General features: G+C 49.3%; 2 protein-coding genes across 5 annotated transcripts in view; one reads left to right on the top strand and one right to left on the bottom strand.

Moving 5' to 3' along the window:
• Positions 1-26,345, bottom strand: part of TMPRSS4 (transmembrane serine protease 4) — a 40,000-nt gene that overhangs the window by 9,476 nt on the left and 4,179 nt on the right. For 2 of the 4 annotated variants that reach the window (XM_005215825.5, XM_005215824.5), the window contains exons 2-7: positions 12,295-12,328; positions 9,653-9,766; positions 6,552-6,704; positions 4,656-4,785; positions 1,488-1,592; positions 161-201 (exon numbers count right to left, since the gene is read on the bottom strand). In XM_005215825.5, the coding sequence (XP_005215882.1) occupies positions 161-201; positions 1,488-1,592; positions 4,656-4,785; positions 6,552-6,704; positions 9,653-9,766; positions 12,295-12,328 (577 nt within the window). 4 annotated transcript variants of the gene reach the window in all.
• SMIM35 (small integral membrane protein 35) overlaps positions 15,109-26,345 on the top strand; it is a 108,241-nt gene continuing 97,004 nt past the window's right edge. Inside the window, exon 1 of the mRNA XM_024975770.2 lies at positions 15,109-15,322. Within this exon, the coding sequence (XP_024831538.1) occupies positions 15,280-15,322 (43 nt within the window). The 5' untranslated portion in view covers positions 15,109-15,279. The remainder of the gene's footprint in view (positions 15,323-26,345) is intronic.

Genomic DNA, 26,345 nt, shown 5'->3' with positions numbered 1-26,345 from the left:
TGAAGGAGTGTTCACCTACAAGCCCAAGGTCCAGGGAGTAATGTCTGGACAGAATAGAGTGACACTTGGAGTCTGAGTGATTTAAGAATGAGGATGAAGGTCTTCTTTCCTGCTTATTGCTGGCCCAGGACCCAAACCCTCAGAGATGGGGCGTACTCACCAAGGCACTGCAGGGAAACCAGGGAACCTGAGAGACAGGGGCTGGAAAGGAGACACAGGCATCCTGTGGCTTTTGCTTGTCTTTTGGCTGGGGGGCAGGGACTCGGGTCTCCTGGCACTATTGACTCCAGTCCCCTCCCAGCACCCGGGAAATATGAAGCCTTGCTGGGTGGGGGCTGTACAGACACCGTGCTGTGCTGTACTTAGCTGTTCAATCGTGTCTGACTCTGACCCCATGGTCTATAGCCTTCCAGCCTCCTCTGTCCATCAGATTCTCCAGGCAAGAACACTGAGGTGGGTTGCCATGCCCTCCTCCAGGGGATCTTCCCAACCTAGGGATCGAACACAAGTCTCCTGCATTGCAGGTGGATTCTTTACTGTCTGAGCCACCAGAGAAGCCCAAGAATACTGGAGTGGGTAGCCTATCCTTTCTCCATGGGATTTTCCCAACCCAGGAAACTCACCAGGGTCTCCTGCCTTGCAGGTGGATTCTTTACCAGTTGAGCCACCAGGGAAGCCCCATACAGACACCGTACTTCCACCCAATTCAGTGCGACTGAATGCAGTTGGATTCCACACCCCTACTGATAAGCATCTGCTATGTGCTGGGCCCTGCCTGAGTCACAGCCCACCCTGGGGCTCTTGGCAGCCTGAGATGGAAGAGAGCAGAGGCTGGACCAGTGTCTGCGGCACTGCAGGTTCTTCAAACAGAAGAGGAATGGGATTTTAGTGAAACTCCAGGCAAACAATCATTCTGCTCCTAGTCCTCTCCTTTTCAAGATTTACTCTTTGATGAATAAGCAGCTCTCAGCAACCTCCCTGCGTCCTAAGGAGACATCATTCTCTCTGTGGGGTGACAGTGTTCCTGTAGATGCCGGGCTCTGGCACGGGTGGTGGGCATGAGAACAGGACAGCGGCCATACAGCTGCTCCCCTGGAGAGTTAGAAATGCAGAGGGGGGTACTACTCTGGCCTGGGTGAGTGGCAGGAAGGACAAAGTGGCCTTTGGAATCCTGCCTCTGGGGCTCAAAGAGAGCATAAGGCCATAGGAAACCAATTTGGTTTTCTTCTTTGACTGATGAAAGGCCGCCAGCATGTGGACAGCACACTTTGTCCAGCTGCCCCTTGTATTAAGCCAAAGAGTCAACACAGAAAACCGCTCAGAAATGTGATGCTCTAGCTTTTGATATCGGACTGTCTGCCTGGCCAGGAGTTCTTGTTGTCTGGCTTATGTTCCCCTTGCTGCATCCGTTCAGGGCAGTCTGGCTGCAATCCCAACGACAGCGAGCGTGGCTGAGCTTTCTGGGCCAGAGGCGTCCTCTCACTTACCCACTTGAGTTTTGCACCTGAAGCTCCTGCAGGTTCTCTGTGACTTTGACGATGTCCAGATCTTGGGCTGGGCCAGCGTCCACAGCTCTGAAGGTGGGTTTGCTGCTAGTGTTGGGAGGGAAAGGGAGAGAGCGAGAGATGTGAGCTGAGGCAGGAGCTCAGACCAAGATGGTGGGAGTAGCCCCTACTCCCAGGAGAGGGGGCAGCGGAGGGTGCTGGGTGGGGTGTGGCAGGAGAGTGGAGGTGGTAAGCGAGGGTAGTGCCTGCTTTGCTAGAGGACAAGGTATGTTTCTTGACATCCAGGACTCAGCCCTGAGCACAGCGCTGATGTCTTTCTTGGGCAGGGAAGACTGGTTCAGAGCCCAGAGCTCTGAAGAAATCCTATGGATGCTCTTTTGTAACTCCCAGCTCTGTCCTTATTCCAAATGTCCCAGCTGTTTCTCCTGGTTCACAAGGAGGCAGAGGAAACAAGTTAGCACCCATCCCTACCTTGGAGGGAACTAGATGTGGACATTTGGTTCTCCAAACGAGGCATCTGGTCTGAACGTGGTAGTGGGGTACATTTATGGTCCCTTTGAAGGTGGGACAGGCCAAGATCAGGCTTCACGTGCATTCAGACAAACATCTCTCTCATTTGGATCACTATCTCTCTTTCTCTCCACAAATCCATGTTTGTTTTCTTTCAGACCTTGAGTATAAGTCTTCCCTCCTCCAAGAAGTCTTCCCTGATTAGTCTCATCTTTCTGATTGTTGCTGTACTGAATGTACCTCTTTTCCATCTCTCCTGTCCTTGCCTATCCTTTATACCAGTCATGCTAGCGTAAGCTCTGTATGCAGGTTTGGGTCAACCCAAGACACTGGCTGACTGGCACACTCTCACATGCCCACCCAGGAATCTGGCACTACTTGGATGACCCAGCCATGGCACCTGAAAGGCTGAAGTCTAGCAGTGCTGGGTTTTGTGCTGAGAGCCCTCAAGCCTGAGATTCTTGTCCTGGCTCTGACACTAGCTTGATGTGTGACCCTTGGCAGGTCACATTTTCTCTCTGGGTCTCTCTAAGCCTCAGTTTCCCCCTCTATTAATGATGGGTAGACCAGATGATCTTCAGAGTCCTTCCCATCTTGAGGCATCTAGAGTTTTGTGGTCCTGGAACAAGAAGGCCCTCCTAGCCAGGGAAATCTGAGATACAGAAAGAAGGATCATGGTGGAAGTGGACATTCCCAGGAGAGTTAGCCTCTATTCACCAGTTACATCATGATGAATAATTCTGATCAGCTTTGATCTTGCAGAGCCCAAGAGCTAGATGGCTTGATGCCTTAAAGAGCTTAGAAGGACAGAAAATCTAGGAGCCTTTTACCTTAAGAACCCCTGGAGACATCCTGGTTTCATAATCAGGCTGCAGCCTGCTCTGCTAGTACAGCTGACACTGCAGTTGGCTGGCCTGCAGTAGGAGGGGGGTGCTGCAGCCAGGAGGCCAGGCTGGGGTTGCTGTTGGGGGAGGGGTGACGCAGGGGCAGGGCTTGCCTTCCTAGCTCTCCTTGGAAATGAAGGGGGCAGGGTGTCCTTTCCGGAGGGTACTGCAAGTTGCACACTGTGGAGGGCAGAGAGCAGGAGAAACCTGACAACCAGAGAGCAGAAGGCGCAAATAGTTCTGATGGATCGGTGATGTCTGTCTAGAGTACTTACTGAAAAATGAGCTTGAGGCTGCTCTAGGATTTGATGGAAGAGGATTCTGTGATTGACTGATGGACTATGTCTGCCTAGGATGTATCATTTACACCTAGTCTCTGGGTCCAGTTTCTTAGAATCCTAAAATTTGGGGCCTGCCAGGAAGAGATTACCCCCTGTGCAGCTGAATGCATGGGTCCTTTTCTATCCTCTCCAGTTAGGCTCTGAGTGATCAACTGTCTCCCCTCTCCTCCCTTTATAGATGAAACCTCCACAAAAGAGAGAATTACGCAACCTAGAAACAGATATAATTCTGACACCCAGGAATTAGGGGGTCTTGGGCACACATTCCAGCCCTCTTGCTCCCAGCTACTATCCGATCAAGTTATTCACCTTCTTTGAACCTACTTATAGAACAGATAGAATAATAACTACCATTTTGGTTTTTGCCAAGATCAAATGAATATAAATATGCAATGTTAATTACCCTTCTTAAAACTGTATATTTTTTCATCCACTAAAGATTTAAAACTGCCTTTGAAATTTGCTGAGAGCTGAGATTGCTCATGAAACCCCAGTGAGATCAGGTTCATTTAAACTAAATTTTAACCAATAGGACTTTGAATAAATAAATAAGATTTTTTTTGTATTCTGGGGCAGGGATGGCAGCTTGCCAAACCAAGAAGAAATGAGGGTTGAGGAGTAAAGGAAAGGAGGGGATTATAAGGAGCCTGAACTGTGTGTGGGGGTGGGGATAGGGGTGAGGGGGGATGGGGGGGCAGATATTCTTTTTTCTTTTTTTTTCTTTTGGGGGCAGATATTCTCTCTCTCATAACCATCCTATGAGGTTGGCATTGCTTCTCCCATTAATTCTTTTTTTAAATTAATTAATTAATTTGTCTGTAGGCTTCCCAGGTGGCTCAGTGGTAAAACAATCTGCCTGCCAATGCAGGAGACATGGGTTCGATCCCTGAGTTGGGAATATCCCCTGGAGGAGGAAATGGCAACCCACTCCAGAGTTCTTGCCTAGGAAATCCCATGGACAAAGGAGCCTGGTGGGCTATCCATGGGGGTCACAAAAGGGTCGGACATGACTGAGCCACTAAACAACAACCAGGTCTCAGCTGTGGCACGCAGGATCTTCAGTCTTCATTATGGCATGCAGGGTCTAGTTCACCCACGAGAGGTCAGACCTGGGCCTTTGCATTGGGAGCACAGAATCTTAGCCACTGGACCACCAAGGAAGCCTCACCACCTCCCCCCACCACACACACACATCTCCATTAACTCTTCAACAAACTGAGCCTTACAAGATTTAACTTCATGCTGCTTGTAAGGAAAAGTGTTTCAAAAGCAGTTGTCTGACTCCAATACCTACAATTTTTAGGAAAGAGACAGGAAGGAGGAAGGAAAGAGGGAAAGGGGAAAAGAGGAGGGAAGGAAGAGAGGGAGAGAGGTCATGGGGTGAGGTGACAGCCACCGGACCTTGGGCTGGGTACCTGTCATAGCCCATCTGCCGACAGGCGGTCTTGGCCAGAGCTTCTGTGAAGCTGTCGAAACAGGCGGAGGCCCAGTTCTTCGTGGCGGGGTTCAGCACCTGCAGGGTGGATCGGTCCCTGGAGAGGCGGACTGGGAGGGAAGGAACCCGGGTCAGCTCAGGGCAGGGGCTCATCTGGCTCATCTCCCAAAGAATTTATCATGTGACCAGCCCAAACTGGTGGTCCAAACCCTCCTGGGAACCGGGGAGCCTTACAGAACACCAAACCTTTCCACCTCAAGAGGAGTTCCTCCTTTTGGCTTTGCCTGATTGAGTCTCATTCTGACAGGAGCTAGGGTGACCAGGAGAAGGCAATGGCACCCCACTCCAGTACTCTTGCCTGGAAAATCCCATGGATGGAGGAGCCTGGTAGGCTGAAGTCCATGGGGTCGCTGAGGGTTGGACATGACTGAGGGACTTCACTTTCACTTTTCACTTGCATGCATTGGAGAAGGAAATGGCAACCCACTCCAGTGTTCTTGCCTGGAGAATCCCAGGGATGGGGAGCCTGATGGGCTGCCGTCTATGGGGTCGCACAGAGTCAGACACGACTGAAGCGACTTAGCAGCAGCAGCAGCAGGGTGACCAGATGTCCTGGGAATAATCTCCATTTTGACTTTTGCCCTGGCATAATTATTAATAGCTCCCCTTCCACTTTTGGGCTTCCCCTGTAGCTCAGCTGGTAAATAATCTGTGCAATGTGGGAGACCTGGGTTCAATCCCTGAGTTGGGAAGGTCCCCTGGAGAAGGGAAAGGCTATCCACTCCAGTATTCTGGCTTGGAGAATTTCCTGGACTGTGTAGTCCATAGGGTCACAAAGAATGGGACAAAACTGAGTGACTTTCACTTTTTAGATGTATTTGCATATATGTATTTGATGGTTGTATTATAAGGCCTTCCTACCCGTGGTTCACACAAGTTCTCTTGTCTGGGAAAACTTCTCAAAGAGGAACCTTGCTCTTTTTTCCATGTAAGGTCAGAGAGGGGTAGGCGAGTGAGAATTGCTATTGGCAGTAGGGTGGCAAGGCTCACAGGCATTTGATTTCTGATTAAAAAAAGGGTCAAATACACAGGATGTCACTCAGCCTTGCCCTATAAAAGCCCCCATCACCCATGCCCTGGGCTGTCTTTTCTTTGCAGAGCCCAAGTACTAGGGTGGATCAAGCTGGAGTAACCCAATCCAAGGAAGAACATGGGTTTTTATGTAAAAACCATCCTTTGAAGGACCTAGCTCAGTCTTGTTCCATAACATGTTACAATAAACACTTCTATAATGAATAGCCACCCCTGGTGGCTCAGATGGTAAATAAACTATCTGTAATTCAAGAGACTGGGTTCGATCCCTGGGTCAGGAAGATCCCCTGGAGAAGGAAATGGCAACCCACTCCAGTATTCTTGCCTGGAGAATCCCATGGACAGGGGAGCCTGGGGGACCACAGTCCATGGGGTTGCAAAGAGTAGACACGATTGAGCAACTAAGCACACACGCAAAATAAATAGAAGAATCAATAGCTGGCTAGTGGCCATATGGTCTCTTTGCAGTCCTCTTGAAATAATAGGTGTCAGAGAAAAAAGGGAACTCCCCAAGGTCATTCAATTCAGCGTCCAGGTGCAGCAGGAATGGGGCAGGCTCAGTTACAACTCCCTGTCCCCTCTGGTCCACATTTGTTCATCAAAATGTACTGAGTGTTTGCTACATGTTAAGTATTGGGGATCCAGTAGATAAGACATGATCCTGTTTTTAAGACTCTTACAATAGGGAAGGAAGCTGACTTGTCAGGTAGCAGATGCTATGCAGTGGACCTGAGCCAACTTCCTGCTCTGTCCACTCCCCTGGCCCCTTGGCCCCTGGACTCACCTGCCACTGGAGGTCCGTCGGGGAGTTTCTTGACGCAGTACTTCTCATCCTCCCCCGAGGCACAGTCCTGGTGGCCATCACACACCTGCTCCCTTGGGATGAAGAGGAGGGGCTGCCCACAGAAGAAGAAGTAACTGTCCAGAATCACCTTGACTGGAAGGCAAGGGCAGGGAAGGGCAGAGAGGGCTGATGGTCAGGCAGGCAGCCCAGGGGTAGGAGAGGCTGTGTTTCCCTGAAAACCTGCTGGGCCTGGAGACAGGCAGATATGGGTTCCAGGCCCACTTCTGCCACTTAATTACTGGTGTCCTCAGTCTTCTCATCTGTAAAGTGTTGATAATAACACCAGTCCCCAGAGTCTATCAAGATCATGTGTGAGGAGCAACTCAGAAATAGCCCCCACTTGCTTCTCAACCCCAAGTATTGGCCAGGGCCTCTGTGGATGGGGGAGATAGCACTGGGCCCGGAGTCTGAAGACTTGAGTACTGGCTCTCCCACCTCCTGGGTGACTTTAGACCAATCGCTGCCCTTTCTGGGCCCGGAGTCTGAAGACCTGAGTACTGGCTCTCCCACCTCCTGGGTGACTTTAGACCAATCGCTGCCCTTTCTGGGCCCGGAGTCTGAAGACCTGAGCACTGGCTCTGCCACCTCCTGGGTGACTTTAGACCAATCGCTGCCCTTTCTGGGCCTGGAGTCTGAAGACCTGAGTACTGGCTCTCCCACCTCCTGGGTGACTTTAGACCAATCGCTGCCCTTTCTGGGCCCGGAGTCTGAAGACCTGAGCACTGGCTCTGCCACCTCCTGGGTGACTTTAGACCAATCTCTTGCCCTTTCTGGGCTTCACAGGGTTGTGGAGAATGAACACTTAGTGGGCTGGTGGTTGTGAAAGCATCTCTTCGCTATCAAGCGCAGTTCTAGGACAAGGTGTTTTTACCTGGGGTTGAAAGAGGCTGGCATTTTGCTTGCTTTGTCTTCTGCCTCCTGCCTTCAGAGTCTATTGCTCCTTCTCTGTCTTGGATGATGGGAAGGAGTCTGGTGTTTTTAAGTCCTCAGGAAACAGATATTTCAATACTTTTCCAAACTCTCCCAGCTCCTCCTGTCTAACTGAACTCTCCTTTGGCCTGAAGCTCCCCTGGGCAGCCTAGCATCACCCTTGAGTGGCCCTCAGAGTGATAGAAACAAGTGTCATGATGGGGCTGCTTATCACTGCTAACAGCTTTCCAGGCATTGTCACCCGGAGTCCTGACAATAACTTTAGGAAGTAGGTGCTATCATTAACTCATGTTACAAACAATGATATGGAAGTTTAGAGAGTTAGGGTTTACTTCCCAAGCCACATGCAGTTAGGTGGAGCCAGGATTTCAATTAGTCCGTCCAGCTCCAAAGCTCTTTGCTGCTTCTCCCAGCCTTCCCTACAGGAGCTTAAAATGTGACTTCTTGGTCCTGATGCTCCTGCTTTGAGAAGTAAGGGAAAAGGAGCAGATCAGCTATTTCCTCAACTTTCAGGGTTTGGTTCATGGTCAGGAGCCAGGGTCAGAAAGGGTCAGTCCTGCCTCCTGGGGGAAGCCAGGATACAGTGTTGAGTCCCACTCAACACCAGTTGAGTCCCCAGAAACCAAATGTTGGAGCCCAGCCCAGGAAGGAAGTTCAGGTTACTGCTTCTAGTTGCAGAACCTGGGGGCCCCGGGCTGGAAGTCACTCAGGACCTTCCAGGACAAGGAAAGCCTGACTCTAAATCATGTATTAGTACCTGCCCTGGCTCACCCTGAACCTGGCCCTGACTGCTCTCTCCACTATGGCGGGGCACATGATCAGAGAAGGTAAGCTCATCTTACTATTAGTTTGAGCCAAACAGGCTTAGGACAACAAATCTGCTGACGCCCACCACCACTCTTGGGTCAGCCAAGGTCTAAAGGGTTTGGGTTTATCTGCATCTCATGTCCCCGTGGGCACCCAGGATGGGTGATGTTTATGTTTTGGATCTGCATTTCCACCGCCATGAGGTGGAAATGGACATGCTCATTTGGGGGCCTGATTGTCTGTCCAGGCCCCTCAACTGCCATATCCCCTTTCTCTGCCTCAGTGCCCAAGTGGAGACTGAGGGGTTGGATCAGATGAGCTCTGAGTGTCCTCCGATGGGGCGGAGGCCAGGCTCCTAGAAAGCCGTCCTGGCCTGGTGAGCAAACACATGCCCTTGGCCTCAGCCCTACATACGCATGATGACTTCCACTTTTGCACAGCCTAGTTTTTAATCCAAGTACTTTACACACATTACCTCATTGGTTCTCTGATATCCCTCTGATGAAGATAGGGTATTTTACAGGCGAGGCAACTGAGGTTAAGAGAGGTTGGGAGACTTACTCAAGGTCACACAGCACCAAGAAGGGGCAGCACCGGGATCCCCATCCCAGGTGTCTTGAGTCCTAGTCAGGTCCTCTTGGCCCTACTTCCTGGGTGAAATCTGTGGTCAGTACCCTGCTTGGCTATGGTGGGGGGTGGAGGTGAGGGCTCAGTCGTAGGATGGGGTGTGGGGGAGGCTGAGAGGGACAGGCTCTGGGAATCAGGGCTTGCTTGATTCACTCATTTTTTGCCTGCTTGGATCACACTGGGTCTTAGGCTCCAGCCATGGTGAAACCAAAGCTCAAGATGGGGTGAGGTGCTACCCTCCTGGGCATCTTCCCTAATGCCTCTTCCTTCTTCCCCTCCTCACAAGCAGACATGCTCTGCTTCTCCAGCCCCAGAGCTGCCAGAATTCACTCAGCTCTCAGTCTGCAGACCTGGAAAGGAGGAGGCTGGGGGCGCGGCTGCTGCCTGAGTAGGTTTGTAACTGGTGCAAACTGTGCTTTCCTGGCAGAAGGAATCATCGGGGACAGAATCCATCTGGGATAGATGGGGGAGGAGTTCATCTCCCCTCCACTCCAAGAGGAAGACTTCGTTCAAAGCAGGGGTGGATTCAAAGCTATATGCACATCTCCTCCCCTCGACTCTGCTGGGGTGGGAGGGGTAAGGATGGGTAGCGCTGGGAGGTGAGGGCAGGGGAGGGGTGGGTGGGAGCTACCCCTTGCTGGGGTGAGGTTGGACACTGGGTGGGGGCTGGGACTTACTGAGGACGGCCACCACAATGATGGTTGCCAGGATCAGCACTGCTGCGATGATCGGGATCCCTACTTTTTTGAAGATCTCCAACGGGGTGCGGGATTTGCGCAGGGGGGTGACATCTGTAGGGGGAGGGAAAGAGCAGTCAGCTTTCAGAGGCTGCCCCTGCCAAGGGCTACAGCCTCCCCACCCTCTGGCCCTGGGAAAACTTTGGGTACAGTTTTGTTTGGTGCTGGGGTTATTCCTGCAGACTAGGCTCAGCTTCCTCAGCGCGTGGACCCCCACCTCCTTTCACTTTCCCGGGCTTGTCCATCTTTCCCGGTGCTCCTCCCGCCGTGGTACCTGTCCTAGGATGTTTTACTCTGTCCAGTCTGACCTGCGTCTGCCCCAGGAGAGGCCCGTCCCCTTTCCTTTTATATCACGTGACCTCTTTCCTGGGCTTCCCGAGTGGCGCCAGTGGTAACGAACCTGCCTGTCAATGCGGGAGACGTTAAGAGACAGGATCCGATCCCTGGGTTGGGAAGATTCCCTGGAGAAGGGCATGGCAACCCACTCCAGTATTCTTGCCTGGAGAATCCCATGGTCAGAGGAGCCTGGCAGGCTATAGTCCACAGGGTTGTTAAGAGTCGGACACGACTGAGCACGTGTGCAGGCATCCTCTTTCCCGGGTTAACTTTTGACCAGACTTTGAGCTCCAGGTGTGCAGGGGCTGCCAGCACAGTACGTGCTTGTCCAGTCCAGTGTGCTTCGTAGCTCAGTTGTGTCTGAGTCTTTGTGATCCTACGGACTGTAGCCCTCCAGGCTCCTCTGTCCATGGGATTCTCCAGGCAAGAATACTGGAGTAGGTTGCCATGCCCTCCTGCAGGGGATCTTCCTGACCCAGGGATTGAACCTGCATCTATTATTGTCTCCTGCACTGGCAGGCGGATTCTTTACCACTAATGCCGCCTGGCAACATTAATAATGTTATTAATAATGTTATTAATAATGTTAGTGGGTGTTGTTTTTCAAGTTCCAGCAGTGAGTGTTCAAAACTATCCTCTTTCCTGGGGCCGTGGACATGGAGACATTTTGCTCCTTCATTCATGTGCAATTTCTTCATTGAGCACTTACCTCTGGGGATACAAGGTTGGCTGGTTTTCCCACACGTACTTACTGGGAATTCTTTGATGAGTTCCCTTGTCCAGGGCCCAGAGTCTCTGCCTCCCTGATGTTCTCATGGAGAACATCATCATGAAGGGAAGGGTTTTCTTGGTTTATTGTCTATAAAGTTTACTGTTTATAAAGTTAACCAACCCTCTGACCTGTGAACAGCGTCCCTGCCTGCCTCAGTTCCTTCAGCCTGTCCAGCCATCTGCTGCTAGACAGAGCTTCCTAATACTTTGCTTTCATCCTGTCATGTCCCTGCTCCGGAACCCACAAGGGCTCCCCACGACTTCCATAACTGGACCACACTCTTCTCTGGGCTTTCAAACCCAGTGTAATTTGGCCTCCTTCTCCCAGTCAGATGGATTCCCACTGCTAGTCCTCACCAGCCCCGGTTCCACACAAACAGATTCACTCCCTGGTCCTTGCACAACCTGTAATCACTCTTAACTTCAGGATTGTCACTTGGCACTGATTTCTCCCTCCCGGGCTCCCTTAATTGTTTTCTCGTTTGGCAGTTCCCAGGCTTACTCAGGTGATGGAGCGCTTGTACGTCTGGTGTTCTTTGGGGATACCAGGGAATACTGATACGTTAAATCGCAAAGTAGAAACTAGGCATCATTTTACCTGCTGAAGATTGTATTGTTTGTGATCTTTATTAACCCATGACCCTGAAATAATAAGCTATCAAAGTAAGTGGGTTTGGTCATTTCCTTATGAACCTGTCATATTAATATCTGTTCTCTGCTCACTTTTTTTTTTTTTTTGCTGATCCAGGCTATAAGACATAGGTATCAAAAATTTAAGGAAATGGAATGAGAGGAAAAACAACCCCTCTATATTTGGGAAGACTTTATCTATTAACTCCTTTTTTCTGCTGTAAGTCAGGCAAATACTGCTATTTTCATTTTATATGCTATTTTTTGCTTTTATTTTTTACAATTTAATTAAACAAATTTTTGGCATGTGGGATCTTAGTTCCCGGACCAGGGATCAGACTGGCATCCTCTGCAGTGGAAGTTTGGAGATTTAACCACTGGACCGCCAGGGAAGTCCCTCCCATTTTCTGTTTTACTAGTGAAAGCACTTTTGTTCAGGCTGTTCCTCGGCAGCATGGTCAGACTGTAAACTTCACGAGGGCAGGGACATTAGCTCTTGTATTTACGTTGTAGCTCAACGTCCAGTCCAGGGCCTGGCCCATGCAGGCTCTCATAGTATTGTTGAAGGAATGAGAGAATGAGGAACTGAATGAGTGAATTAGAGTCACTGCCACTAGGGTTTTAGGTTTGTTGATCCTATTTCTCCAGAGACTGTGCCTCTTTCTTATAGAACGAATCCTGGAGATTACACTCGCTCAATAAATGTTTGTTGAATGATGGATGGGTGTCTCCCGTAGCATTTACCACTTGGAGGTGGTGGTGAGGGTCCTGCAAGAGGGGTTTAGTATCTACTTGGTAACTGATTGAGGCCAAGGTAGACAAATGAAAGCTAGACCTGAGCTTACCGAGGCTGTTCAGGGGTCGATTGATCTCAGGATCCTGTAATTGAAGGAAAAATAGTGAGTTAAGTGAGGGAGCCTTTTAAGCTGGGGCTCTGAACTGAGGGAAGGGCTTTTATCTACATTCTCTTTTCCCTGTTAAGTCTAAGTTGGAGGTCTCCATGATATCTAAATAATTGGTTCAAAATATATAAATCAGTTATGCATTCAAATGACCTGGTACAGCAGATTTACTAGTTGTAGCTACTAGTTATCAATTATTAGAAGCAACTGGCTGCTGGGCTATTGTGTGTTTTACTGAGTTTCTAAGATGATTTTGCTTTCTTTGATGTTTTTGTCCATCATTTGTCTACTTTTATGGATGATATAATTCTTTAGAAACTTGAACAAACACTTCACAAAAGGAGCTGCTTCCATGGCCAATTAAGTGCCAAAAGATGCTTGATATCATCACTCATCAGCCTAATGTAAATTATTTTATTATTTTTACCATGCCACACGGCTTGTGGGATCTTAGTTCTCTGACCGAAAGTTGAACCTAGGCCTTCAGCAGTGAAAGTGCGGAGTCCTAACCACTGGACCACCAGGGAATTCCAGGCCAAAGTAAATTCAAACCACAATGAGCCATGTCTACACAGACACCAGAGTGGCTAAAATTAAAAAGCCTGACAATAACAGGTGTTGATGAGAATGTGGAGCAGTTGGAAATCTCACACACTGCTGCTGTGAGTGTAAATTGGTATAAATATTTTGGAAAAAGGTTTAGCTGAGTTTACTAAAGCTAAACAAATGACTCTTCTCTGATTCTATGACCAAGAATTAGGGCCAAGAGAAATGAGTACATCTGTTCAGCAAAACACCTGTATAGAAGTCTTCCTACTATATCCAAAAGTCAATCACTGGTGGAATAGATATGTAAATTGTGGTATATTCATATAATGGAATATAATTCAGCAGTAGACAAGAATCAGATCAGATAAAATCAGTTGCTCAGTCGTGTCCAACTCTTTGCGACCCCATGAATCGCAGCACTCCAGGCCTCCCTGTCCATCACCAACTCCTGGAGTTCACTCAGACTCACGTCCATCGAGTCAGTGATGCCATCCAGCCATCTCATCCTCTGTCGTCCCCTTCTCCTCTTGCCCCCAATCCCTCCCAGCATCAGAGTCTTTTCCAATGAGTCAACTCTTCGCACGAGGTGGCCAAAGTACTGGAGTTTCAGCACTAGTGCAAATGCAATGACACATGGAGTAATCTCAAAGACATAATAATAATAAAAAAGAAACTATAGACATGAATATCATTTCATATATATGACTAAAAGGTAAAGGTAATCCATGGTGATAGAAATCATAACAGTGATTATAATGAGGGTTATTGGAAGGAGCACAATGGAGCCTTTTGGAATGTTGGAAAACTGGATCTTGATCTAAGCATTGATTACATGGGGGTATATTGTTGTTCAGCCGCTAAGTTGTGTCCAGCTCTTTTGCAGCCCCATGGACTGTAGCCTGTCAGGCTCTCTGTCCATGGGATTTCACAGGCAAGAATACTGGAGTGGGTTGCCAGTTCCTTTTCCAGGGCATCTTTCTGACCCAGAGATTGAACCTGAGTCTCTTGCATAGCAGGCAAATTCTTTACCACTGAGCCCCTATGGGTAAAAATTCATTGAGTTGTACATTTTAGATTTGAGTAATTTACTGAACATATATTATACTCAACAGAATAGACAGAAAAAAAAAAGCAACCAGGACACTAAAGTATTTCTTCAAGTGTAGTCTTGTCAACACACATACAAAAATATATACACAATGACTCTCATGCCAAGTACTTGCATCCTTTCCTGCAATGCAGAGGTTAGGGGAGGGTGCTGCCTAAGTTCATGCTTTCCTGCCACTTGTGAACTCTCTTTTCTTTCTTCCTTTTCCTTGTCTAGCACATGACCGGGAGCCCCTGGGCAGGGCGAGGTCTAGGTCTCCACCCCGGGGCTCACCTGTGCACTGGCTGAGGTCACAGCCATTCCAGAGCAGGTGGGGAAGCTGCAGGTCCCTGGACATTTCCAGCTGGAATTTCCTGAGTCCCATTGGGGATTGAGAGGGACTCTTCTAATGCCTGGAGGGGAGGGTGGTGATCTAGATTATAAATTGTGGGGTCCCTGGGAGCTACCTGCTCTCATGGCAGACACAGTCACTGGGAGAAGGAGCTTCTTCCTTTCTTCCTCAACTCTGTGGTCTGCTCTGGGGACGTGCCTGGCTTTGCCCTATGGGGGCACTAGGCCATGGGTAGCTGGGGGATGCAGCAGAGATGGCCAAGGCTCTGCAGGGACCAAGTTGGAACATGGGCTCTGCCTCCTATTAACTGTGAGCCTTTGGGCAAGATACTTAACCTCTCTGAGCTTTAGGCGTCCCCTCGGCAGAGCGGGGAAAATGACACCTGCATCATAGTGCTGCCGTGAAATATCTAGTGGGAAGCGCCTGGTTCACAAAGCAGCTTCCTTCCGGGCCCTTCCTCCCTGTGCCCCCAGACGCTTGGCCCAGGACTCTACCCCAGGAACTCTCCAGTCAGGCGATCTCTATTTCTTATTGCCTTTGCCTTCGGTGCTTTGCGTCTGGCTTGTACCTAGTAGAGGCCCAGTAAATGACAGCTAGAATTCTGGGCTCTGTACTGTAGCTCCTTCTGGGCCATCTCTCCTCCACCATCACCAGGGCCTGCATCAGCAGCTACTTCCAGGATGAAGATGAGAACAAATCTGGTGACTCCCTCCATTTCGGTAGCTACAGAGTCAGGTGATGTTACCAACAGTAATCTACACACAATCAGCAAGTAACAGTCTACAAAGCTCTTTTGTCTAATTCAGTCAAATACAAAGGTGAAAAGAAATAACACTTGTCTGATAACCAGAGTGGTTCAATAGCTAAGTATTAAACAACTATTTGTTGAGGGTCAGTGTTGTACCAGGCACTGCTCTGGGAGCTACGGATTTAAAGACAAATGAGAAATAATTACAGCAAGGATGGGAGAAGTGCCAAACAAGGTATGCGGGACCCTGGTCTTGAGAAGCTTGTATCCTGGGGTGAGGTGGGGGTGGGGGAGTCAGGGGGAGAGTAGGGGAAGGTGGGGGAAAGTAGGGGAAGTTAGGGGAGAGCCGACCATCAACAGATAAACCCAGAGAGAGCTGGGTGCTATGCGGAGAGTAATGTGGGTGATGGGAGACAGTGCCTGACTGTGTGCTGAGAATGGGAGATCTGGGGAAGGGATCATCTTAGAGAGCACCTCTGGTCTGAGGCTTGAATGACCGGAAGTTGCCAGGCAGGCAGGAATAAGCTTGGTGCTGGAGGAACAGAATGGAGATCAGTGTGGCTACAGCAAGGAGGGATAAACAGACAGCTGGTGAAAGATTCAGCTGTGCTTCAAAGATAAAGGCAATGTGTGTGTGTGTGTTCAGTCGCTCCGTCAAGTCTGACTTTTTGCAACCCCCTGGACTGTAGCCTGCCAGGCTCCACTGTTTATGGAATTTTCCAGGCAAGAATACTGGAGCGGGTTGCAGTTTCCTCCTCCAGGGGATCTTCCTGACCCAGGGATGAACCCGAGTTGACCTCAGTTTCTTGTGTCTCCTGTGTCGGCAGGCAGATTCTTTACCAGTGCGCCACCTGGGAAGCCCCTGAAGGCAATGTGTGCTTAGTCGCTCAGTCATGTCTGACTCTTTGAGACCTCATGACCTGTATCCCACCAAGCTCCTCTGTCCATGGGGATTCTCCAGGCAAGAATATGGAGTGGATTGCCATGCCCTCCTCCAGGGCCTAAAGGCAATCGGCCTTCCTAATAGATTGAATGCTTTTGGGTTTTTAGTGAACAGGCAAGAGGGTATATGCTGAGATGTGGAAGGCTATGGGAGGGGCAGTTTGGAGGGGTATCAAGAACATCCAGTTAGTGGCCAGTCCCCTGTCAAGTCCTTCTTTTTCACAGAGTCTGCCTGCACATAAGTGTCTGCATTGGTTGAAGCAGGTAGGTCGAGTCTCTTTTGTTTATTATTTCAACAAATATTGACTGTTTTCCTTTGGTGGGTCCAGAGTTGCTCTAGAAGCTGAGAGCAGGAACCAAAGAGGCTTTCAGCCTGTTCTTGCTGGGACCTTGAATTCCTCATCTCTGAACTGAAGTGACCTCAGCACCCCGGGCTAATATGCTTTCTGTCGCTATCAACTGAATAGTGGTCATTATACAGAAAAGCCTTACCTTTTAGAATACAAAAGAAAAATGGGGAGAAAAGCCTGCAAACTAGAAGGATAGAGGCTGTGGGTGTTTTGGTCATGACTGCACCCCTGGTGTCTCCTACAATGCCTGACACATTATGGGTAGTTAATAAATCTTTGCTGAATGAAAAAATTAAGGAAAAGATTGCAGTTTTAGGGCTCAGTCCCAAGCTAGCCTTGAAGAAGCTGGCTGTTAATTCGCACAATAGAATATTATGCTGCAGTCAAAACACACAGAATATAGTGCCGCGGAGTACTACGAATGGCTTGAGCAATTTCATATTAAAGGAAAAATTAACTCCCAGAAGATTTCATAGAACACAGAATCTTTTCCGGAAAAAGGCAAGGAAATTATGAACATGGCATTCAGGTTGATTCTAGCACTCTTTCTGGCCTATCAAATATGTACAACTAAGATTTGTTGAATCAATAAACAAAAGAGACTTGCCCACGTCCCTCAGCAAGGAGATCGCCTGGTTAGATATAGGTTATTGCTAAATCCTAGCTTTTGTTTTGGGTGGTAGGTTTATGGAGACTTATTATGTTACTGAAACTAGGGGGTGAGCTCCATACAGTGAGACCTGCATGGGCCAACAGTGAAAAACGCCATGAATCAAGGATTATGATTTATCCAGGGCCATGTATCTGAGGGTCAAAGAGAAAACAAAAATGCAGCCACCTGGCTCTGCTGAGGGGTTCAAGGTGTTGAACTCTCATCCTCCTGATGTTCTGCTCTGATTCCCTCCAGGCCAGGGGAGTGTCTTGCCTTGGAGCTGATAGAGCGAAGGGGGCTATAAGGCCGCCAAAGACCAGCTGTGTCTCCTTCCGCTTTGCTGGAGGCGTCTCTGTTTATCCTCAGCTTGAACTCAGCCTCTGGCCACAGTGCCACAGCCCAGGCCCAGCCCTGCCCATGCAAAGGCATTGGCCCTCCTCTTTTGGTTGGGGCTGCTGGTGGGGTCACCTGCCTTATTGACTCAGTCTGCCAGTAGAGCCCTGACTCACAGGGCCAGCCAAACCGGTGTCTGACCCAGGGCTTATCCTGGAATAAGGCTCCTGCTGTCTGGAGTAAAACAAAAGGGCAAGAATCCCTAGGGCCCCGGAGACCCCAGAGCTGGAGGGAGGTGGGAGGTGGGTGGAAGTTATTTGACTGGAAAACATTACGTTAGTGCCTACTGCCTGATGCTCTCAGAGAATCTTCTTACCTTGCTTCTCAATTGGTGGCAGAAAGACATTAACCCAAGACCTAAATATGGAGGCAGAACAACTTATTCTGCAATTGGGTATTGTTACATATCTTTCATAAATGCCACGAGGATTAAATATTTTCACAACAACCCTGAGAAATTATCCCCACTTTATACAAGAGAAAACCCAGACTCCTATAGATTGAGTGGTCGCTATGGCCCCAGAGTAAGTAACAGATCCAGCCCTTGAGGCCAACCTCTTGGGCTTGGTGGACTGTTGTTTTCATTTCCCCACTGTTTCAGGAACCTGTTTGGCTGTTGTCAACCGGTACTGGATCCTTCTGATTCTCCACTCCCCTGCAACGAGGTCTTCAGTTCAGTTCAGTTCAGTTCAGTTCAGTCGCTCAGTCGTGTCCGACTCTTTGCGACCCCATGAATGTCTAGTTGCATATAATTAGCATGCAATCAACATGTAGAACTTAACTCCCAGCATCTCCCCAGCCCTTCTTCAGTCTGGAGGCAAACCCACCTCTGCATGATTCTTGACTCTGCTAAATTGTCCGTGAGCAGGGCTGAGAAAACCTTCCTCCCAGGCTGAGTTAAGGAAAGGCCTACTACAGTGCTTGGTACCTGGCAGGAGCTTTATTGATTTACTACCCCTTCTTCCCTCTGTTCTTTTAGCTTTGCACCTTTATCACCTGCTCTCCTTCCTTTATTTACCTTTATTTTATTTACTTTCTTTCCTTTATTTACCTCAGCCACTGCTGTTTTGCTATTTTTTTAACTTTTAGTTTTGCACCGGGGTACAGCCGATAAACAATGTTCTGATAGTTTTAGGTGGACAGCAAAGGGACTCAGCCGTGCATATACATGTATCCATCCTCTCCCACACTCTGCTCCCATCCAGGCTGCCACATAACACTGAGCAGAGTTTCCTGTGCTAGACAGTAGGTCCTTGTTGGTTATCTGTTTTAAATACAGCATGTGTGCATGTCCATCCCAAACTCCCTAACTATCCCTTCCCCTCAAGTCCCTGCTGTTTTAGATCCCAAGAAATTCCTGGTTGTATTTAGCTCAGCTCCAAATCACAGATAACTATCTCAGCTGTTTCCCCTCCTGCACAGAGGTGATGAATCAAACAGAAGGCAGCTCTTATTTTTAAATAGGGGCGAGGATTAAGTGTACTGTAGGAAAGACGAAGACCCAGTTGGGGGAGTATGAGTTCTCATCTTGCCCTGTCTTCTGACTTGCTGGGTGAGCTTGGGCATGCTCCTCGACCTCTCTGAACCTCAAGATGCCTTCAGTAATTGGGAGCTCTCTTTCAGAGATGATGAAGCAGAGAAGAGGGTAACTAACCGCACAATGAAATGGGCACCACCAGGCTAATAATGAGGCAAAGAAGAAGCAACTGCTCACAGAGGCCAGAAAGCCTGGTCAGCTCCTTGGTGTGCTTTCTTTGCCAAGTAGCCTGCTCTTGGACCTCATTTCTCTCTTCTTTTCTGTAATGCTATCTCTTCATTCCTTATTCCAGAAAGAAGTTGGTAGGGGCGCAGAGCTGGCTGATTGGGGTGTAGAAGAATGGAGAAAAGCAGGGGTCTACAGAAAGGAGGTTTCTGGCCCTGATCTGGTCTGTGGCAGCTTCAAGCTCCCATGGGGTCTGAAGCTCTGGCTTCCCATAGTCTCCCTGGGAAAACTTAGAGAAGGGATGCTGCTGTTGCTAGGTGACGGGATATACAGGTCCTCTGGGGCTCTGGCAGGTGGCAGCTAGGTTGCTAAGGCTGGTGATATGGTAGGGAGGGGGGAAACCCAGGGGAGGAGGTGGGGGAAGTTCTCTGGGTGAGCCAGGGGACCCAGAGGCTGCTCCCAGTTAGCCTGCAGAGTGGGGCTCGGCCATCGGCTGGCTCAGGGGCTGCTCTGAGGGGCCTCACACAGTTCTGACCCATGAACCTGCATCTCACTCCCAACCTGACGGCAAGCAGTTACATACTGTCCATCCGCAGTCTGATGCCTTTGGCAGGCTGAAGCGAGTACCCTCTCTCTAGGGTGCCTCAGCCATGACAGGTAAGGTAAGGAGGGTGGCTGTGAGTGGGGCTGAGGGATCACGAGTCAAGAGAGGAGAGTGTGAGTGTCCTGAGACGAGCCTGGATGGGAAGCAGCAGCCCTGAGTACATGGAAGGTTCTCAGAGATGACAGATCATGCTGGCTTTCAAGTATCTTCTGAACTGTTAGAGCCCATGGCCAGGCAGACCCCTCAGCCATGGCCACGCACAGGTGGGTATCCCCACCCTGGCAAGGAGGGGCCTCTGGATACGCCCTTGCTCACTCTGCCTTGGGCAGAGATGTCCTTATGGCAGCATGCTTTCCTTTGGACCAACCTCAGTCTCAGTTGCTACATTCAAAACCATTTTGTCTTGTTCTAAGCCCATAGATGCTGACCTGTTGGCAACTTGAGCTGAGCACCTTGGCCCCATCCCAGCTTATAATGGCTCCAGGGCAGGGCCTGGGGCGGAAGGGAGGTGTCGGGTGACCTGCCATTATCCTGTGGCCAGCCTGCTGTTCACTGCCATCAATTAAGAATCAGCCTTTGTGTTCAGGCACAGCTCTCAACTCCAGGTAGGGCCAGGGGAGAGAGCAAAGGTGGCTTACAAGTGAGGAAACTGAGGTCCAGAGGCACTGTGCTGTCTCGCCCCAGGTCACATGGCTGAACATTGTGAAGGGCTGGCGGGAGGTATTAGTACATGCCTGTTGGGTTGAGTCAAACTGAAGGAAGCTGGGGTTCCCCAGTGCAGAGCCCTTGCCTCCAGCTGATTTTGCTGTTACCTGTCGCTCCTACAAATCCCACTGAGGGCCATCCTTCGGCCTCAGGAGGAGCAGCCCCTTCTCTGCAGCCTCTCTGAATTCTCCTAGCAATTCTACTTTATTCAGTTTGCTTTCTGACAGTGGCTCCATCCAGCCCACTTTCCCTTCCCTGCACGGTGTGATGGGAAGGAAGGTGTCCCCACCTCTGCACACCCGAGGGCTATGCCTGCGCAGAGGCTGAAGGGGACAGGAAAGCCGCCAGGAGGCAGGCCACCCAGGCTGACAGGGACCCTTAGGGGTTTGCCTTTGGAACTGCCTTTTAAGCTGATGGATCTCAAAGCTTGGCAGGGTTCTCTAAACCTTGTAATTTACCTGAACTAAGGAACAGCCATCCGTGATTCAGGCTGAGGTTGATAAAGAACCCCACAAAGTTTATATTGCCTTGGAAAAATCATACTCCCTTGGCTTGTCCTGAATTGTCCTTTAAACTTTAACAGGGAGAGAAATGGTGGGGAGGGAAGAGGGACTTTGGTGTTATAAAATCTGACTATTTACCTGCGGAGCTCTTTTTTAGCTACTATTTACCTTAGGTAAATCATTTAACATCTTCTGGACCGAGTTTTTTCCTTCGGAACTCAGGTGTGATAAACCTTACTGTGATAAAACCTGACAGTGAGAAAGTTTCCATCAGGTACTTTACCTCCTAGTTTCGATGCACCTTTTCAAGCTCACAGAAAGCCGCATCTGGTCTTCTCCTGGTCAAACAGACCTGCTCATGGTCCCGCTCACTTGGTGTTTGTGGTCTGAGGAGGGGTGTTTCTGCTCTTGTACCCTCTGAACTCTGAGTCAGGAGCACTGGCCTGAATCTAGTTCCGCCCCTTATCGACAGTGAGATCCTGAGCAAGTTACTCAGTTTTTCTGTTTCCTCATCTGTAAAATGGGGAGAATACGATCTACTTCACAGGGTTGTTGGTGAGGATTAACTGAGGTGACGCACACAGTGCTTTGATGTACAGAGGAACTGTTGATGTTGTTCAGTCACTCAATCATGTCTGACTCTTTGCGACCCCATGGACTGTAGCCCACCAGGCCTCTCTGTCCATGGAATTCTCCAGGCAAGAATACTGGAGTGGGTAGCCATTCCCTTCTTCAGGGATCTTCCTGACATGAAAATTCACCCCTCCAACATGCCCCGGAGGCTTGGGGAGCAGGACTCCCCGCAGCAGTGGAGGAGGGTCTGAAGGCGGCTCCGCACAGGGAGGACTGAGCGGAACTGATTCTCAGTTCCCAGCGGAACTGAGAACTGATTCTCCCTGTTCCGCATGAGGCCAGAGAACCAGCTTCTAGTGGGCTGGTTTGGCTGCTGCAGCAAAGAGCTGCCATCTCCTGGCTGAAGTTTGTAGTCATTCCGGGATCTCTGCCTGTGAACCCTGAACTCGTGATCCTGCAAACGGTGCTTCAGCGCTGCTTCCGTGGCTGCTCCGCATCTATTACTTTGGAGTTGTACAACGTGAAGCTCCTTTCCCGCATTCCCATTGTTATTGTTCAGTCACTCAGTCGTGTCTGACTCTTTTGTGACCCCACGGACTGTAGCCTGCCAGGCTCCTCTGTCCATGAGATTCCCCAGGCAAGAATAGTGGAGTGGGTTACCATTTCCTTCTCCAGGGGATCTTCCTGACTCAGAGATTGAATCCAAGTCTTGTGCATTAGCAGGTGGATTCTTTACCACTGAACCACCAAGGAAGCCCCCTGCTTTCCTGCCCACTCAGATGACACTGGGAGCGCTTGGTGAAGTTTCTCCTTTCTGGGCTGCCGTTTTCTAGAGGAGACTGTGCTTCATGCTGGATGGATGGAGCACGGGCCTCAATCAAGTTATTTAGCCCTTGGTGGCCTCAAGGATGTGTGTGTGTGTGTGTGTGTGTGTGAGAGAGAGAGAGAGAGTGAAAGAGAGAGACAGAGACACAGATAGAGCTAGACAGAGATTCAGTGTCTTCCTCTTAATGAGACCAAAATATGCATAGCATATAGCACATTGCCTATTACATAGTAGGAATGCAATAAATATTAACAACAACAACAACAACAATACTACTAATACTTTGTCCATTCAGTAAGACACTGTTCTGGGACTGGAGATATAGCAATGAACAAGTAGGCAAAGTCCTTGTGCCCATGGGGTATATATTGTATTACTTAAATTAATAATTCACAATATTAATATAGAACCTAGGAAGGGCTTGACATAATAGATACTAAAATATCATTAATTATTAATGAGAAAGCCTAGTAGAGGGTCTAGCATGTGTGTAATAGGAGCAGAGCAAATGGTAACTATTTTATGGTTTCATTAGGTCAACGGTTCTGACTTCAGGAAAGGAATTGAAGGATGAGGATGCCCTGGTGGGGAGAATGACCAGGGCAGTTAGGGGACCTGAAGTGATGTCATGGGACGTGTGTGATCTTTCCATGAACAAAGATTGGAGGATGCAGGAGCCAGAGAAGTGAAGATTTCAGGTAGCACAGATGTGGTCCTTTAAAATATGTAGGGCTGGACTTCCCCAGTGGCTAAGAATCTTCCTGCCAATGCAGGGGACACGAACTCCATCCTTGGTCTTGGAAGATTCCACATGCCGTAGGGAAACTAAGCCTGTGTTTCTCTATTGAACCCGTGCTCTAGAGCCCAAGAGCTGCAACTACTGAAGCCCGTGCACCCTAGAGCCCATGCTCTGCAGGAGAGAGAAGCCACCGCCATAAGGAGCTCACCTACCACAACGAAAGTGTAGCCCCTGCTCACCACCACTAGAGAAAGCCTGCACAATCAAGACCCAGGGCAGCCAAGAATAAAACATAAATAAAAGGTTAAAACACGTGTAGGGCCATCTCAAGGTGGAGGCAAAAAGGATGCTGAGGACAAATGGGGCCAGTCACATAAAGATGGCTTTCTCTTGGCAAAGGGAAGATTGTTATGAACCACGGAAGGACTATGAGTAGAAGCTGAATCGTGAAGGAAATTTCCGTTCTAGACAAAGGCAAGGCCAGTGAAGCGCTCTGGGGAATCCTGGGGGGATTTGGCGGAGCCCCAGAGGTTGCTGCAGCAGGAGGGAGGCAGGAGAGGAGTGGATGGGGGTCACAGTTCTTTCAAATACTGCAGCTCTGGCTTTTTCTCTGTCCACGTGGGGTTCTATATTAGATTTCAGAGGGGCCAAGGGCTCTGAGGCTGAACCAAATTTGGGGAAACCACTTATCTGGAAGACCTCTAAAGTCCTTTCCTTAGGGCCTATGATTCTGAAGAGCTTGCTGTTAATAAGGAACTTCTGTTACCTCCTTGCCAGATAAGATAGTCCTAGTGCTGATTTACTCATAACATTCTCTCTTTAAATCAATTTTCTGTCCTTAGGGATCTCATTGTAACTTGCTTTTCTCCTAGGTAGCATCAGGCATGAACCTTGTCCTAGGCCTTCTTGAAAGTCTGAGTTAATCGTGCCCACTGGCTTCTTGTGTCCCTGTATTTTATTTCTTCCTTAGTGACCTTTAGCAGCTTAGCAAGGAATGCAGTCTCCTTGCAGAAATGACATTGTCTTTATTCCATTTGGTTGTACCAGCTGATGCAGTCTTCCCTAAATGCATACTTTATTATAAAATTTATCAGCTTCTAGATAGGAAACTGGGGCCCTCTGGTCTTACAGTTTCTAGTTTAAGTTCAGGTCTTATGGGTCCACATCTTCGAGGAGATAGGACGGCAGGACGGAAAAGCAGGGGACTGGATCCCCAAATCCCAGAGCTTAGGGTCCCAGCCCTGACTCCTCTTGGCTAAGTGATCCTGCTCAAGTCACTTGAGCTCTTTGAGCCTCAGTCTCCTCATCTGTACAAGGAGGATCACTACATCTCAGAGAGCGGGGGTAAGAGGCAGAGAGATTCTTGGGACTTCCCTGGCGATCCAGTGGCTAAGACTTCATGCTCCCAATGCAGGGGGCCTTTTCGATTCCTGGTCAGGGAACCAGAGCCCACATGCTGCAACTAAGAGAGTTCACATGTTGCAACTAAGCCCTCGTGCAGCCAAATAAATACATATTGAAAAAAGGATTCAGGGTGATTCTGGATATGAATGTGCTTCTCAAGCCAGAAAATGCTGCTCTTGCTGTGTTCAGGTGGAGATGAGATGCAGCTGCTATTGTTACTATTCTCTTTAGAGTGTCAGTGATTCTTTCTCACCAGGGTAGGTCCTCTGACACCCTGGCAGGACCCTCTTCTCTGGGGATCAGAGGCATGATCATGCATGTAGTCCTCAGTGTCAGGGTGGGAATGGAACTAAGGTGAGGTGGGGTGGCCTCAGCTACGTTGTTCCCTTTCTGTTTCATGTCCGTGGGTGAACAGATGCTCTGCTCTGCCTGAGGTGGGGGGAAGTAGTTTTCCTTGCTTCTAGGAGAAGGAAATGGCAACCCACTCCAGCATTCTTGCCTGGAGAATCCCAGGGACAGAGGAGCCTGGTGGGCTGCCGTCTATGGGGTCGCACAGAGTCTGACACGACTGAGGCGACTTAGCAGCAGCAGCATTCCATCCATAGAGAGCATATGGAGCACATGAGCTTAGATTTTGGGTGTTCTCTGAGTCTCCCACCGTGTCCTGCCCGTGCATAGTACATACTGTATTCTCAAGGAAGCACATGCTGAATGCATGCATGCATGTTATATAGGCAGAGACTGACTGCAGGAAATGCCTAAAGCATCAGCCACACCAGCAGGCAGAGCCCCTGCCAGCCCGGTGTGCTGCACGTTTCGTGACGGAAGACGCTGCTGACACCCCTGGACGTGTGTCCACCCCTGAAGGGGTGCCAAAGCAGCCTCTTGCCCTCTTCCTCAAGTGTTTCTTTCTCCTGCTACCCTGTGAGAGTTTCCAGTTGCATGTGGATTATGCGAGGAAGCTGGAAGCTGCTCTGGGAAGGAGGAGTGGAGAGAGGTGTTGCGGTTTTGAGTCTTAACTCTTGTTTACGAATTTCCCTGCTGTGATCATGACAGAGCTGCAGGCTGTGAGGTGGATTTAATCACGTCGCACGGCGATTGCCACATTGGCTGTGCTCAAACTCTCTCTTTCTTATCACTGGGGTTTCCAGGTGGGCTCAGGCCTCATCCCAGCCCCATCTGGGATGAAAACAGCTGGGGAACACCTCTGGTGGCATCTGGGATCTTTCCATTCAGACTTGGGTAATCTTGTTTTCAGTGTCAAATAAATCAAACTGCTAGGTACAGGGGTTCCAGTCTTTGGTCATTTGTTTGTCCTTTGTTAGCAAACATTTATCAGGTGCCTATTCCGTGCTAGGTCCTATGGTAGGTTTGGGGCTAAAAAGATGGAAAAGACACAGACCTGGGCTTCTATATACAGTGGTAAAGAATCCACTTGCCAACGCAGGAGACAAGACAGGTTTGATCCCTGGTCCAGGAAGACCCCACATGGTGTGGAGCAACTAATTCCATGTACCACAACTCTGGAGCCTGTGCTCTGGAGCCTGGGAATCACAACTACTAAGCCCACGAGCCTTACTGAAGCCCATGAGCCCTAGAGCCTGTGCTCCGCAGTAAGTAAAGCAACGAGAAGCCTGCACACCAAAACTAGAGGGTAGCCCCTGCTCGCTACAACTAGAGAAAAGCCGCGCAGCAGTGAAGACCCAGCACAGCCAACAACAAATAAATAAGTAAAAATAACAATAGAGACACAGACCCTCCTCTCAAAGCTCACAGTCTGGTAGTAACTCTGATGTTTATAAAACAATGTGGCAGATGAATGCATTTCAGGTTTTGGGGAATCACTGTTGGGGTGGATCATTGCT

Source organism: Bos taurus, chromosome 15, assembly GCF_002263795.3.
Source record: "Bos taurus isolate L1 Dominette 01449 registration number 42190680 breed Hereford chromosome 15, ARS-UCD2.0, whole genome shotgun sequence".
Lineage (NCBI taxonomy): Eukaryota > Metazoa > Chordata > Mammalia > Artiodactyla > Bovidae > Bos > Bos taurus.
The sequence above is the reverse complement of the archived record's forward strand: the minus strand, read 5'-3'. Positions and strand labels throughout refer to the sequence as shown.